General features: G+C 40.2%; 2 protein-coding genes across 10 annotated transcripts in view; one reads left to right on the top strand and one right to left on the bottom strand.

The window, feature by feature from the left end:
• Positions 1–286: 286 nt before the first annotated feature.
• Positions 287–15,103, bottom strand: Dus4l (dihydrouridine synthase 4-like (S. cerevisiae)). 6 transcript variants are annotated; one of them, NM_028002.2, is made up of 7 exons: positions 14,927–15,063; positions 12,528–12,678; positions 9,003–9,124; positions 6,858–6,975; positions 3,001–3,123; positions 1,739–1,965; positions 292–1,181 (listed from the first exon to the last, which is right to left on the bottom strand). In NM_028002.2, the coding sequence occupies exons 2-7, from the start codon at positions 12,641–12,643 to the stop codon at positions 913–915; spliced, it is 975 nt and encodes a 324-aa protein (NP_082278.1). In that variant the 5' UTR covers positions 12,644–12,678; positions 14,927–15,063; the 3' UTR covers positions 292–912. The 6 variants fall into 6 exon arrangements, with proteins under 6 accessions (XP_030102791.1, XP_006515286.1, XP_006515287.1 ...); XM_030246931.1 differs by lacking the exon at positions 6,858–6,975 and having other exon boundaries at positions 287–1,181; positions 14,927–15,103; XM_011243897.2 differs by lacking the exon at positions 292–1,181 and having other exon boundaries at positions 1,897–1,985; positions 14,927–15,040.
• Cog5 (component of oligomeric golgi complex 5) overlaps positions 15,056–15,402 on the top strand; it is a 282,812-nt gene continuing 282,465 nt past the window's right edge. For 3 of the 4 annotated variants that reach the window (XM_011243868.3, XM_006515084.4, XM_006515083.2), the window contains exon 1: positions 15,056–15,220. In XM_011243868.3, the coding sequence (XP_011242170.1) occupies positions 15,127–15,220 (94 nt within the window). In that variant the 5' untranslated portion in view covers positions 15,056–15,126. The remainder of the gene's footprint in view (positions 15,221–15,402) is intronic. The other variant, NM_001163126.1, reaches the window with a different exon arrangement.

Consider the following 15,402-nt stretch of genomic DNA (forward strand, 5'->3'; position numbering starts at 1 on the left):
GCACACACCTTTAATCCCAGCACTCAGGAGGCAGAGGCAGGTGGATTTCTGAGTTGGAGGCTAGCCTGGTCTACAAAGTGAGTTCCAGGACAGCCAGGGCTACACAGAGAAACCCTGTCTCAAAAACAAACAAACAAAACAAAAGTTAATGTACACTGAATATAATTCTAGCTAGAATTTCTTGTTCTTTTTCATTTATATGGATGTGGACATTTGTTCTACTACCTGTGAACTTTCAAAAAATTAAGATGTACTTCTTGTTAACTTACAGGCGAGTCATACCGTCTTGCTATTAGAAAAGTTTTATTTAAAACACTTAAAAACAGAATACCTTTAGTAAAACTCCCATCCCCACCCATCCCGCACACCCATAAAGATTAGAAGCAGAGGTTTTCAATATTTGATCTGGGATTATTGGATGGTCAAAACTCCGGAGTTCTTTACAACTTCTGGGTCTGCTCACAATCTACTGAATCCATGAGGACGGAGTACCGGGCGGATTTTTGTGGCCATTGTTGCTAGTTTTATGTGTATGAATGTTTTGCTTGCATGGCTGTCTGTACACATTGTGCTTAGCTGGTGCCTGAGGAGGCCTGAAAAGCCTGTTGAATCCCCTGGAACTGGAGCTCAGGTCCTGTAGAAGAGCAGCGAGGTTTTAACTGGTGAGCCATCTCTACAGTCCCAGGTTTGAGTTCTTGGTTATGGAAAAGTTCCGTTTATTCTTTCAGATAAAGTTTTGCTGGCCTAGAATTTCCAAACCTCTTCCTTTAGTTTTCTGAGTAGCTGGATAAAAGACATGTGCCGCCATGTCTGGCCCCAGGGATTGCTGTTGTACTGATGTTAAAAGCCATAGACTTAAAAGAAATACGAGGCTGTAACCTCATGTGGTTCCATGTAGGTAAGAAGTACCTACTACAAAGATTTAGAAAGCGACTCATCACCATAATGGTCCGTAAGGTAGTCCAGGACTGCTGATGTGCTTGACAAGGCATTAAATACTCTCTTCTCCTGCCTTGACGTTATCTTTTCCATCATGTACATCAGATGCTGATGGAAGCACATAAAAGGAGTTCCAAGTTCAAGAGAGATGTCAACCCAGTCCCAGATACATTTCAGTGGGGTTTCTTCATATCCAGCAAACATAGCTGGGTTTGTTAAAAGTCCTCTTGCAACCATCACACCTGCAAATTAAAGCACAACATATCTGCTCATAAACTAAGAATCCATGGTTATTATTTCAAACCTAATGCAAGAGTACGTATCAGAAAGTATTATTTTGAGATTTCAGAATACCAATTAACTGCAAATTAATTACAAATTAATGTAATACAGTAAGAAATAAATTGATTCTGGTATTACTGATAAACCAGTTGTATTTATACAACTATTTTTTAAAGGGCATCTCCATTAATTCACTGGCCTTATTGTTTCTTTAGGAGACATCCACATTGTCATAAATCAGGCTGTTTAAAGTGGAATCTATTTGCTTCCGCCTAGCAACAGTTACTATGGGGCCGGCTAGTTAATTCTGCAAGGGGCATGGAAACTACTTGGCAGTTCTGGGGCTCCTGTGTCCATCCAAGCTCATTAACTCTCGTCTCTATTTTGGTGTTCTAGGTGCCTTTTAAAGACCGCATTATAATATGGTTCAATGTTAAACAGGAAATTAGATTACTCCCCCATCTTCACTTTTTCATCCTTATTAAATGATAAAAAGATCCTAGTGTTTATTTCTTACCATCTGTCCCAGTCATCTGCCACACATTTTCTGCTTCTTTTAAGCTTCTTATGTCTCCATTAGCAACTATGGGTATAGACACATTTTCCTTTATCATTTTAATGGCATCGTAGTGGACTGGCTGGTGTCTTTCTTCAACTGTCCTTCCATGAACTGTAATCCAGGACACTCCTGTTGCTTCAGCCTTCCGGCAAAGATCTATGGTTCTTGCCAGGTCATCGTGGATCCTATAATTTCAAAATTGCAGCTGTGTATAGCACACAGATTTTTAATGCAACATTAATTAAGACACTTCATCTGCTGTATTTATTATCAATTCATGCCGTTGTTAATAAGATTTTGTTCTGTGATTGGTTCCCATTCAAGATCTTGGCTTTAGTTCTTTTAGAACTTTGACTATTGGAAACAATATGGTGAGAAATGTCTTTTTCTTTCCCCACTGCTTTTACTTTGTGGCTTTGAGAGATTAAGAGTCATCCGCATCCTGCCACAGAGGAACACAAAGGGGTTGTCTGAGTACATGGTGTGCAAGCCTCCCAAGTTGGAATCTTTTTTTTCCCTTTAATTGTCACATTTTAGTGTAAATATATTTCCTGTTTTCTTTTTGGGACCAGGGATATTTCTAAGCACTAGCTAAGTAGCATCTGGAGAAAGTTGAGGGTTTGGTGAAGTCTTTTAATTAGAAACCTTTTACTTGTTAAGAAATAAAAAGAGGGGAATGGTGAGATGGCTCAGTAATTAAGAGAGCTGACTGCTCTTCCGAAGGTACTGAGTTCAAATCCCAGCAACCACATGGTGGCTCACAACCATTTGTAACGAAATATGATGCCTTCTTCTGGAGTGTCTGAAGACAGCTACAGTGTACTTACATATAATAAATAAATAAATCTTTAAAAAAAAAAGAAATAAAAAAGAGCAGGAGGCAGAGGCAGAGGCAGGTGGATTTCTGAGTTCGAGGCCAGCCTGGTCTACAAAGTGAGTTCCAGGACAGCCAGGGCTACACAGAGAAATCCTGTCTCAAAAAAACCAAAAAAACAAAACAAACAAACAAAAAAAGAAATAAAAAGAGGACATGCTTCATCAGGATCATAATTTAAGAATGGGGTTTATGTTTGTTTGCTAGACAAACATCTTTCAATATTTCCACATATCAGCTTCTAATTTATTTAGGATAGACACTCCCACATCATTAGGCAAAAGGAACATTTTTAAACTTCCAAGTAATATGTCAAGTTGTCAGTAGACTAGAGTATTGTGTTTACCTTATCTTAATGGAAACTGAAAACCTTGGGCTTTCCACCCGATTTCTCACTTGTCTCACCATATCGTGAACAAGCTCTGGCTTGTTGATCAAGCAAGCTCCATAACCGTCCGCCATCGCCCACCTTGAGAGAGCAAGCACAGAAGGGAGATTGTAACCACATGCAAGGGAAGACAAAGTTCTAAATGCTCTGCAGTGTAGGAACTTTTCCTCTAGCTTATGATCCGGAATGAAGCAGACATTTACAATTCACAGATCTACAGCCAGCTGCTTAGCTTAGTTGGGTAGAATGTGGCGCTAAATAAAATTCATAGATCAACATTTCTAAATCGTTTCATGAAAACAACAAAAAGTCACTTGCCTAGACCAGAAAGTACTAGGAAATAGTTTTTCCCTAGCCAAGGAGAGTATTAAATTAGAATCCATTCGACCAAAACAGATTTAGGTGTTCATATTAACTGCAATTACTTCACATTTTTAAAATTCCAAATTTGATGTTTATTGTACATAACAAGAGGTTTTATCAGTCTCAACAGTAGAAAGATATTTTTGGCTCTCAGCATTCCAACACCACTAAACAGCTTATCTAACTCTCCTAATGAGTATATAAATGTCTACTCTGATTTGGCTTATGCTGCATTTAAAAAACTTGGATTTATTTTTTTGGGCATATTCTGGCTACTGGCAGATGGCCTAGTACAGCGCCTGCACAGTAGTTGATTAAGTCCATCTCATTTAAACTCAGTTACTTAAACCCAGGCAAGTAGCTGTGATACAGAAAGATCACTATAGTAAGGTAAGTAAAATCAGCTTTTAGAAAGTTCATCTGACATGGCAGTAAAAACACATTTCTGGGATTGCTGCAAACATTAGATTTTTTTTTTTTTTTTTTTTTTTGAGACAGGGTTTCTCTGTAGCCCTGGCTGTCCTAGAACTCACTTTGTAGACCAGGCTGGCCTCGAACTCAGAAATCCACCTGTCTCTGCCTCCCAAGTGCTGGGATTAAAGGCGTGCACCACCATGCCTGGCCAAACATTAGATTCTTAAAAGAACTAGTTCTGCATGAGGTTGAAGGCAGAACCACACAGAGTGTGCTTGCTCATTATATTAACTTGACAGAAACTTGTCATTTGGGAACAGGGGTTGGAAAATTGCCTCAATCAGATTGGCCTGTGGGCATCTCTGTGGTACACTTTCTTGTTTAGTGATTGATATGCAAAGGCTCAGCCTACTGAGGGCTGTGCTATCTGAGGAAGTAGGTGTCCTGAGGATAAGAAATCATGTTGAGTATGGTGGTTTGAATGAGAATGGTCCCCATAGGTTCATAAATTTGAATGCTTGGTCCTCAATGGTGGAACTGTTTGGGAAGGGTTAGGAACTAATGCCTTATTGGAGGATGCATGCCACTGGAGGTAGGCTTTGAGGCTTATAAATCCCACTGTTTCCAGTTTGCTCTTTCTGCCTTGTGCTGATGGATGAGATGTCTTAGTCACTGTTCCAGCACCAGGCTTACATGTCTGCTGCCATGATCCCAGCCATAGTGGTCATGGACTCATCTGCTAAAATTGTAAGCCCTCAACAAACTCTTTTATGTTGCCTTATTCATGGTGTTTTGTCACAGAAACTAACTAAAATAGAATTTGGTATCTAGAAATGGGGTATTGCTGTAAAAGCCCTGATCATGCTGTTATCTAGAAGAGTGTGGAAGGCTTTTGACTAGAAGAGTGGTAGAAAGTTTGCTGTAAGTAGAGCTTAACGGGCCATTCTAGTAGGAGTTTGGAATAAAATAGTTCTAAGAGCGATGTGGATACCAGAGGTCAAGGTTTTAGAAGGGAACACTGTTAACAACTGGGCGAGAGATATTTTGGCCAAGAATGTGGCTGCTTTTTGCCTTTGTCCTAAGAATGTGCCTGAGGCTAAACTGAAGACTGTTGGCAAAGGAGATTTCAATACAGTCTGTTTTTCAAAGACACTTTAGTCATTAGGTAACTCTTATGTAGATCTACAATGAAAGAGTAAGCGGGGCAAAAAGAAATGCAAAGTATACACTTTGAGGAGAAAAAGAGCATCAGAGATTTCATTGTTGGAGTAAAGGCTTGTGCTGAAAAGAGATAAGGAAAGGCAGAGATATCAAATGGAAGAAAGGAGCTGGTGCCCTCACTGGAAGACCTCTCCCAGCTAAGCCTGTAACTTCTAAAAGGGAAAGGCCTTAGGAAATTTTTTGTACCTAAAAAAAAATGCAGTTCAAAGATTATGCAAATGTACTTCAAGAAGGGGGCCAGATTCCACCCTAAGGAGGCCCCAGAACTTGGCAGCTTCAGCCATGTGCTTCTGACTTCAGTGCCATGAAGAATACGAGAGACATTGTATTGTGGAACCTTCCTCCATAGTTAAGGAGAGCCACTGAGGCAGGCACTTAGCTGGGGAGTCCTTCAATGGAGACCCTGAGAGGCCACTGTGTGAGGTTGTACAAATGAAGTCTGTACAGAGCTGGAGATAAAGGAGGTCTATCAAGGAGAGCTGCATATATGGAGTAGAACCAGCCCCCCAAAAGAGAAGAGTATTACAGCCAGCAAAGCTGGAAGGGAGGCCATCTAAGCCCTCTGATACTGGGTATACATCTATAGAATTTAGAGTTTGTCCTGCTGCGTTTCAGACTGCTTTGGTCCAGCATTTCCTCACTGCCTCCTTTCCTCCTTTGTAAAGTGGTAATGTATATGCTGTGCCACTGTATGTTTGAAATATGTAACTTGATTTATGATTTAACAGTAGGTCACAATTAAGAGACTGCCTTGAGTCTTAGAAGAGAATTTTAACTTTTAAATAGTGTTGAGTCTGTGATAGACTATGGGGACTTTTGAAGTTGGACTAAATGCATTTTGCATTATGATATGGATGGGCAGGGGTGTGACAAATGGTTTCAATGAAAATGGCCCCAGTTGCTTCATATGCTCTAATGCTTAGTTCCCTAGTTGATGGAACTATTTGGGAAGGATTAGGAGGAGCAGCCTTGTTGAAGGTGTGCCACTGCTGGTAGGCCTAAGGCTTCAAGAGCACATACCAGTCCCAATTAGTTCTCTTTGCCCCATGGCTGTGTTTCAAGTTGGTAGCACTCAGCTTCTGTTTTAACGCTATGTCTACCCGCTTGCTGCCATGCTGGTCATAGATTTACCTTCTGAATCCGTAAGTCTCTAATAAACTCTGTCTTTTATTATTTGCTTGGTCATGGTGTTTTGAATGGCAATAGAAAAGTAATGGTTAAAGGCAAAAAAGGAAGCCAGTAAGCAATGACCCTCCATGGTCTGCCTCTGTCCCTGCTTCCCTCAGTGTGCAAGTGTGACTTTGGAGTTATAAACTGAAAGCAACCCTTTGCTGTCCGAGTTGCTGTTGGTCATAGTGTTTATCACAACTGAGCCCCTCACCCAAAAAAGAAATCCCCCAAACAAACCCCCAAATAAATGATAGCTAATGATGAGAAAAAATAAAACTAGTCAAATCTATAAATCTTTTCAGCCATTATAAAAGATCTTTGGAGTTGTGGTCTTTAACCCTTTCTTTCCTTTTCTTTTTAATTATTTAGAACCACAGTGTTTTAACTCTAATCTTTCCTTTAGAACTTAACTAATTAATGATTATTAATACAGGTGCGCTGTGTCTGTGTGTGGGGTAACAGTGTTATGCAGAGGTCAGAGGGCACTTCAGTGGAGCACTGTCTCTCCTTCTGTCATGTGGACTTCAGGGGAGAACTCAGGTTGTCCTTTTTTTTAACTTCTGGAAAATTAGAAAGACGTCTTATCATGTTCCCATCATTGTTCCCCTTCTAATCTGTTTGAAAGTTCTAATTTCTTTGACCTTTACCTCTGAGGGCAACCACAGTTAATATCTATTCCATTTGCATAGGGACAGACTAGCAGGGCAGCATCAGATAAAAGTCTTGCATCATTAGCAGCAAACTGAACAATCAACGGGCAATCACCTGTTTTAAAAAAAGACAGTCTGATATGAAAAGTCACAGAAAAGAAGCATTCACAGGACAAAAATCAAAATCAAGCAGTACATAATTTACAAAATTCCAATGCTCCTAACACAGAGACCCTCTTTCCTAAAGGTGGGGTTAGTATTGTATTCCAGAATGATTGTGTATCACGTTACATGGAGGTGAACGTGAGCATTCTACACATACTGCTATCCCTTCTGCTCTTCTGCATGGATCTGGGAAGTGTATTCAGATGTATTATCTGCTGTTTAGTGGCACATTCTCCTATATGGATGGCTGATGTACTGGGATTTATTACATAGACCAGACTGGCTTTAAACTCCAGACATTTGCCTGAACCCGCATTCCAAGTGCTGAGATTAAAGGTATTTTCTACCACACCTTGCTGTTTCTGATTTTGTAAGAAATTGTCTATCAGGTATGCAGCTGTACAGATGGTTGTAAGCCATCAAGTGGTTGCTGGGAATTAAACTCAGGATCTCTGCTTGCTCCAGCCCCAAGATTTCTTTATTATTATATGTAAGTACACTGTAGATGTATTCAGACACACCAGAAGAGAGTGTCAGATCCCATTACGGATGGTTGTGAGCCACCATGTGGTTGCTGGGATTTGAACTCAGGACCTTCGGAAGAGCAGCCAATGCTCTTACTCTTCCCCACTGAACCATCTCAGCAGCCCGCAGTTTAATGTTTCAAAGGCTTTTTGAAGATTTTCTATAAAATTCCCTGGATGTTTATAAAAGGCACATTTCTGGACATTACCTCTTTTGTAGTGATTATAGATTTCTACAGCAATTCACTGTTTTGGGGACTGATGAGTTTTTCTTCATTGGCAGGTAGGGCGCATTTCTCAGTTGGTACCCTAGTTACAGAATCCTACTTTAACAACTACTTACTGATCTAATATATTTTCAACACTGTTAGCAGCTAAATACACAAGGAATTTCTATAGCTCAAGCCTTCTGGGAACCTATAATTTAGTGAGAGAGATGGGGATGTAACAAGAAAACAATAATGCAGCAATAAAAAAAAACAAAAACCTGTGCTTTTGGGTGAAGATATGAGTATACAGTGATCAAGAAAGGTTCCTTTGAATAGGAATGCGTGTGTGTATATGTGTGTGTGTGTGTGTGTGTGTGTGTATAGAGAGAATGTGTGTGTATAGTGTATATGTTCATGTGTTTGTGAGAAACTTAAGAGACAGACAGAGGGTGAGAGTGGGTGTGTGCTATAGATATGTATATATGTGTATATACATACACACACAAAGATATGGAGAGAATGTGTATGTATGTGCATGCATGCATGTTTGTGTGTGTGTGTGTTTGTGTGTATGCATGTGTTGGGGCTAGGCATGACTGGGAATGATATTCTAGATAGGTAAGTTCAAGAACAAGGCATGTTCAAACTCAAGAACTTTATGGAAAGCAAGGTTGCAGATGTATTCGTGGCTGGATCAATGAAGGACTTTGCTCATTTGCCTCAGGTGCTGGAACTCTAGCCTCTAGACTAGCGATTCTCAATTGTTAGCAAGACCAGAGAACTTGGACAGCTTTTCATAGCTTCTAATGCAGCAGGCCTAAAGTGGAGCCTGGAAACTTTCATTCCCAACAAGTTTCCAATGATGAAGTCACCTCTGCCCTGGGAATCATACTGAAGCTATTATTTTAAGCAATGGGAATTCTAAGAAGGACTGTGAGCAGTGAAGGGACATGCTCAAATATGCATCTTAGACAAGTCATCTCTATGAGTGCTTTGAGGTGAGTGTTGGAATGAGAAAAGACAACTAGACAGGGACTTATTCTAATAAATGAGGATAGAAAGGCTGATGGCTTAATGAATAGCTGACTTTATATTTTGATAGATTACTGACAAGGTAAAAGATATTTTCTTTTGTGATTTTAAAATACTAAAGACACTTAAAAATCTAAAGGATTATAAAATATAACCTCCCAATTATGTTGCACCTAATTATACAAAGTCAGCAAATTATTGGTTTTACATACCTTGGTTTGTGGTAAATTCACTGTCTCTGGCTTTTATAGATCTGACAAAATCAGCAGCAATTATCATTGGTGTGTAACACAGGTCACAAGAGTATTTTCTTACTAATGTTCTAAAAGCTAACCTGCAAGCATATAAAACTTTAATCATGAATTCAGAAAATATTTGAATCATACACATTTGCAAGTACAATTTAGTTACTTACTGAGTACTTATTAGAAGAGCTTTCGCTTAGATGAAAGAGATATACTTTCACCTAGTCTACCTGCTAAGTAAGACTAAAATCCTGGATACTTATGTTTTTGAGATAGGGTCTCACTACATAGTTCAGGCTGGTCCAGAACTCTCAGAGATCTGTTTGGCTCTGCCTCCTGAGTCTTAAGAGTTAAAGGCTACCACACCTAGCTAAAACCTTAATATTATTTATAAAACAATTACAGGGAAGTCCCAAAGAGAGAGGAAGGGAGCCAGGCTAGTGGCCTTGCATCCCAACAGACTAAAGACGGAAAGTTCCATGGATTTCCTTTTTGCTTTAAATACTGTAGACTTGGGGCCGAAGTAGTTGGCCACTTGGAATCTGCAGTGGATGAAGAAAAAAAAGTGCCCCACATAAATTTTCTCTTTTATAAAGGATCAGGAAACAAGAAGCTTCAAAAGACTGAAAACTGTAATAATCAACACTATATAAAAAGCTATGTTCTCATCTCTGTTAGAAAAGGTTGGATGGGGAGTAACTTTCACTCTTCCAAGGTGCCCTAACATCTCATGGTGATAGTGTTCAATAAGGCCTGGGAGGTATGTGCAGCCTTCATCCTACTGGCTCCTGAGACTACCTTCTCTTCTGTATCAGTGGAATTCACATGGAGAGTGTACAGTTCCATGTGTATGGTGCTACATAGCAAAAATAGTAACAAGGCACCTCTCCTTCCTTGCTGGATGCCTTGTAAAGGGAGGCCTAGTAGAAAGCCAGGACCTTAGCCCTACCCTGCAGCTTAGGAGGCACCTGTTCCAAAGGGAACTAGGACTCTCCCCTCTGTCCACACTAACAAGGAACGTCTCCTATCTCCCAGATGGAAATGGAAGCCAAGCTGAGAACCAAGATGTAAAGCTGATAGTGATGAGCTGATGCTTTCCTTTTCTCTCTGATGGAGCAGTGTCAGAATAGCTGATTGTATCACAGGGTCCAATATACAAAATCAGCCAGTATACTCTATTAGATACTAAAGAACGTGCTAGTGAATGTAAAAATGATGGCTGTATCAACTGATATAAAAATAGCATTAGACAAGATATTCTTATACAATATTGAAAAGTCTTAGAAAGGCAGAACTTTAGGGAGCTTCCTTCATTTGATGAAGGCCATTCATCAGAAATCCTATGTGGGCTGGGTGGTGGTGGCGCACGCCTTTAATCCCAGCACTTGGGAGGCAGAGGCAGGCGGATCTCTGAGTTTGAGGCCAGCATAGTCTACAGATTGAGTTCCAGGACAGACAGGGCTACACAGAGAAACCTTGTCCCCTCACCCCCAAAATACAAAACAAAACAAAGGAGGAAAAGAATTGGATGTTTGTTCTCACCCTTGTCAACATAGTGAGAACTTTTAGCTAGCACAGTAAAGCATGGAAAAGATTGTCCAGTTTTATAGATGACATGATTGTTCATGTAGACAATCCCAAGACATTTAAAGAACTTTATAAGTGAGCTCAACAAGTTTATAAGACACAAGCTCAGTATAAAAAAAAATTAGCTATGTTTTTAAGAACTCTTAATGAACTTACATATATAAAATTAAAAATACAATACTAGTGGGGAGGATGGCTCAGTGGGTAAAAGTGCTTGCTAAGTAAGCCTGACAACTCAACCCAGATCCCTAGAACTGACATGTAAGTTGATCTCTGACCTCCATATGAGAGAATGAAATAAGTAGCACACATGTCCCCTGTCCTCCCTCTTCCACAGTCAGTCAGTCAGACAGACAGTCAGACAGGCACATACAAAACAAAATGTTTTTTTTTTTAAATACTTTACATCTGAAACACAATCTACACAAATATAAATACTATGCTTTACTTAGTACCATTAAGAAGATGAAAGAGCAAGTTCCACACCAGGAGGAAACACTGGCAAGCCACAAAGGAGTAGCACCTGGAATATGCAGACCCCTCAATAGTCCACAGGAAACAAATGAAAAACCTCAAAACCAAGCCAAAAATGGGCCGAGCATTTCAATAAACATTTCTATAATGAACATAAAGAAATAGCCAGGAAGCAAAAAGATGTTCAACATTATTAGTCACTAAGGAATGCAAAGCCAATCACAGAGGGTTCTACTTGTCACCCAGTGGAGTGGGTATAGTGAGTAAAAAAGCAGAATTAGATGAAAAACATTGTCAAAGGTGGGAAGAACTGGAACCCTTGTGTGCAGCAGGGGAGTAGGCAAGGTGCAGCCCTAATGGAAAACAGCACTTTTCCTCTGAACAACGCAGGCTTAACATGTGATCCACTTGACTACATAGCTCCGCCCAAACTGAAATGGTCTGAGATATTTAAATTCTTATGTCCATAGCAGCATTACTTGAAATAGCCAAAAGGTAGAAGCAATCCAAATGTTTACCAACCAATGAAAAGAGAAACAAATGTAGTATGTACAATACCTAGTAGACTACCTATTCACTTTTACACAAGGAAGGAAAGGCTGGCATATGGCACTATGTGAATGGACCTTGAAACAATTTTCAAAATGCTAAGGGAAACTAGTTATTCTCAAAAAGACAAGGCTCAACCACATGAGGCATCTAGAATAGTCAAATTCCTAGGGAAAGAAGCAAAGTAATAGTTCCTAGGGGTTGGAAGTGTGAGGAATGAAGAATTACTGCTTAAGGGGTTCAGAGCTTCAGCTTTAAAAAATCAGACACTCAATGCTGCATAGATACATAAACCTTGACAGTTAAAAATAAGGGAAATAAGTTTATTTATTGGTTTTGTCTCTTTTGGAGATAAAGTCTCAATATGTAGCCCAAGATACATATTCCCAAAAAAAAAAAAACCGTGCGTGCACATTTATATCTATTTAATACCTAATGTATGCTAATACATTACCATTTTTGTAGGTGTTGGGCTAGGGATGTAGCTCACTTGGTACAGTGCTTGGCTAACACCCATGAGGCTCTGGGTTTGATCCCAGCATTAACTGAGCTAGTCATGATGACATATGCCTTTAATGCCAGCACTTGGGATATGGAGGGAGAGGATTAGGCCTTCAGCCACACAGCAGGTTTTAGGTAGCCTGAGATACATAAGACTCTCTGGGAGAAAAAAAAAGCATGGAGAAATGATCTACTTAAGGTCACAAATATACCAGCAGAGTGACAGCACTGGGATCCCATTCTAAATCACGATTCCAAAGCTAGGGGTTTGAAAAGCCTTTGCAGGTGAGTCACCATACTATGTGTGGTGAAAAATGTACAAAACTGGGTACATCTAAGGGAAGCTAAATATTGGCTTATTAATAATTTAACAATACTTACTTTGAATATCGAACCATCGGGGCACAGACTTTTACCAGCTGTCCAGAATGAAACATTTCTATCGGGTCTTTTTTTCTTTCTTGACATATTGTGGTTGGTAAGGAGTCACTTCTCATGTGTACAGGTTAGTTTCAAGTCTGAAAAAGACAGTCTGCAAAGAGAATTATGCATTTCAGTATTTGGAATCCCCATCACTGGGCTGGTCACATAGCTGTTGTATGGGAGGATACTTGCTGCATGTGGCAGACCCTGGGTTTAAATTTCAGTATTGGAAAAAAAAAAAAAAAAACCAAACAAACCCAAAACTATTATTCTTGTAATTTCATCTTTCATGAGCTTGTGTACTCAGAAATAATTTGAGTTTCTTTCCCCCTTATCAATAAAAGAATATCTTCCCAAATTCTGCCTCTACTTACAGGATCAATAAATGTGAAAAACTGCACAGAGTAGTTTTCAAAGACGATATGGGAAACCACTAGGTTTTCCCTGTGTGTGTCATGTGATGATTTGATTGTTACTTTTTTGCTTATTTTTTGAGACAGGATCTTGCTATATACCAGGCTAGCTTACATAGTTGCTAACCTAACCTTGCCGGTGCTGGGATTACCCTGGTGTGCCTCCATACCCAACTTCAGATTCGTTTTTAATTTCATGCATTTTACTTTCATGATTAAACCAAGGGATCTGGCTTTAATTGCTTCCCATAAAATACTTTGTATGATAGACAAACCGAAAAAAAGGAAAGTTAGGTGGCAGTAATAGAAACTCGTATTTCAAAACAAATCCTGGTATTTTGGGGCTAGAGAGATTGCTCAGTGGTTAGGAGTATGGACTATTCTTGCAGAGGATCTGAGTTCAGTTTCTAGCACCCACATTGGGAGGATCATGGTACTTCTATGCTCAGTTTCAGGGGGTCCTACACCTCTGGCCTCTGAGGGGACTTGTAGCACACACATATATTCATCTACATACATACACATACAACTTAAAAAAGAAACTCTGATACTTTTATTCTAGTTTTTTTGTGAATCAGAAGGCAGAAACAACTTTATTATTTTAAATAATCTAAATTTATTACCAGTGAAGATATTCAGTTATTACCAAGTAAGTGCACCGTAAATAACTTTTATGCCCAAAGTACAAGTGATAAAATTGTTTAATATTTTTCATGTTGTACTTAAAGCTTTTGACTTCATAGTTTTTGTTTTTATATTCCATTTTGGCCTTTGTAATCTATTGCCAGATAAAAGCTAACTCTATAAAAGGCTAGTTGTTCAAAATTCAGTCTTTAATGTTTGGCAGTAGGCTAAATGAACACAAGGCCAATATACTGAAGGATGTCATGGCTTGCAAGAAATCTTTGGAAGTGTCAACACTGTTCAGAGGAAAATGGGAGCGTAATTAAGCTAAGTCAGAGATGGGCTATGTCGATATGAGGAATAAACACGGAGTAAACCACTAAGAGACTATTTGCAAAGGAGGGAAGAATCTTACACATTACAGAACTGGTACACACTAGGAGGTGGTGATCGGCAATGGCGTCATGACTGACTTTCTAAAGCATGATTTTGCTCTTACTCATTCTTGTGGCCAGACTAAATGGCAAAGTCTGCTTCAGTATGAATTTCTTGAATAAGCTATAGCTTTCAATCTTGATAGTAAATTAGGATGCAGAAACTTTTAGGAATAAAAATGCTTAAGTCACATCCAAGACCAAAAACAGCTCTCTGAACTTATGGGATGAAGGTATCAATATTTTGTTTTAAAGTTCTCCAAAGCATGCAGCACCGGACATAATATTTTGGTAATATGTGCTTCTACACCTAGAATTCCTTTTAAAATATAAGTGAATTTTTTTTTTTTTGAAAACTTGTGCTGGTATGTATAGTGGGCGTTAAAAACTTTATTGCATATTAATATGTAGACTAAAGTCAATCTTTTTTTTGTGAAAAACAAGAAAGCTAAGGAAAGAAAATCATCCTGTAATTCAGATAATGCTATTCGTCGTGTATGATTATTACAAACAAAGTAGTTTCGTAAACTATGCATACTGAAATCTAATGCAACTCTAGGCGCGCTGCCTCTCGCTACCGCATCGTGACTGAGGTCAAACACAGGAGGGAAAAATCTTCTGAGGCGATGTTAAGGGAATGCAAAATGCAGAGTAGCTCCAGACCAACTCAATAAATAGTTACGAATATTTAAACGTTTTTATTTTTAAGGGCAGAGCTTAACAACTATTCTTCCCCAGCATATACTGCCTGCTACCCGGGCTTGCCACTCCAGGCGGGGACTAGGTAAGGCTGAGCAGCCCTAAGCTCCCACGTGTTGGGCGAGGAGGGCCGTGACGCTCCCAAGAGCCTCTTCCCCACGCCGGAGTTCTCAGGCCCAATACTTGCGTTGGAGATCGGCGCGGTGGCTGCGTCCGGAGCGGAATGGGAGAAGGCCCCGGCGGCGACCTGTCTTTCCTTGCACGTAGGATTGTAGTACTTAGGTTCCCAAACGCAACCCGGGCCGGGCAGGTGGGGCGGCGCCTTGATTCTGCGTCACTTGGAGGGCGGGGCGATTGCAAGACGTCATCAACCCGGCACTTGCCAACATGGAAGGTGGAGACAGCACAATTTCCGTAGCAGGCCGTGGGGCTTCGGGTTCCGCAGTAGTGGCGGCGACCGTGCAGGCGATCCTGCAGGACGGTAAGGCGTCGGACGGTGGCCCGGCCTGGGTCGCCCTGCCTTGCGCAGAGTCCGAGAATCCTACCGGTCACTTTGCACAAAGTTTTCCTGTCTGGACTTGGCCACTCCCCTCCGCCCGGCCCCCTGGCGTCCGGGATTGTCCTGGTCCCCCAGTTTCACGGGGAACGTGTTCCTCTCTTCCC

Source organism: Mus musculus, chromosome 12 (assembly GCF_000001635.26).
Source record: "Mus musculus strain C57BL/6J chromosome 12, GRCm38.p6 C57BL/6J".
NCBI lineage: Eukaryota > Metazoa > Chordata > Mammalia > Rodentia > Muridae > Mus > Mus musculus.

Bases quoted from the DNA above. Each gene is read 5' to 3' on its own strand.
- Dus4l (NM_028002.2), bottom strand. From the start codon at position 12,643: ATGAGAAGTGACTCCTTACCAACCACAATATGTCAAGAAAGAAAAAAA. The intron at 9,125-12,527 runs GTAAGTATTGTT...ATATGCTTGCAG, and splicing joins CCGATGGTTCGATATTCAAA to GTTAGCTTTTAGAACATTAG. The intron at 3,124-6,857 runs GTAAAGGTCAAA...TGCTCTCTCAAG, and splicing joins AACTGTGGTTGCCCTCAGAG to GTGGGCGATGGCGGACGGTT.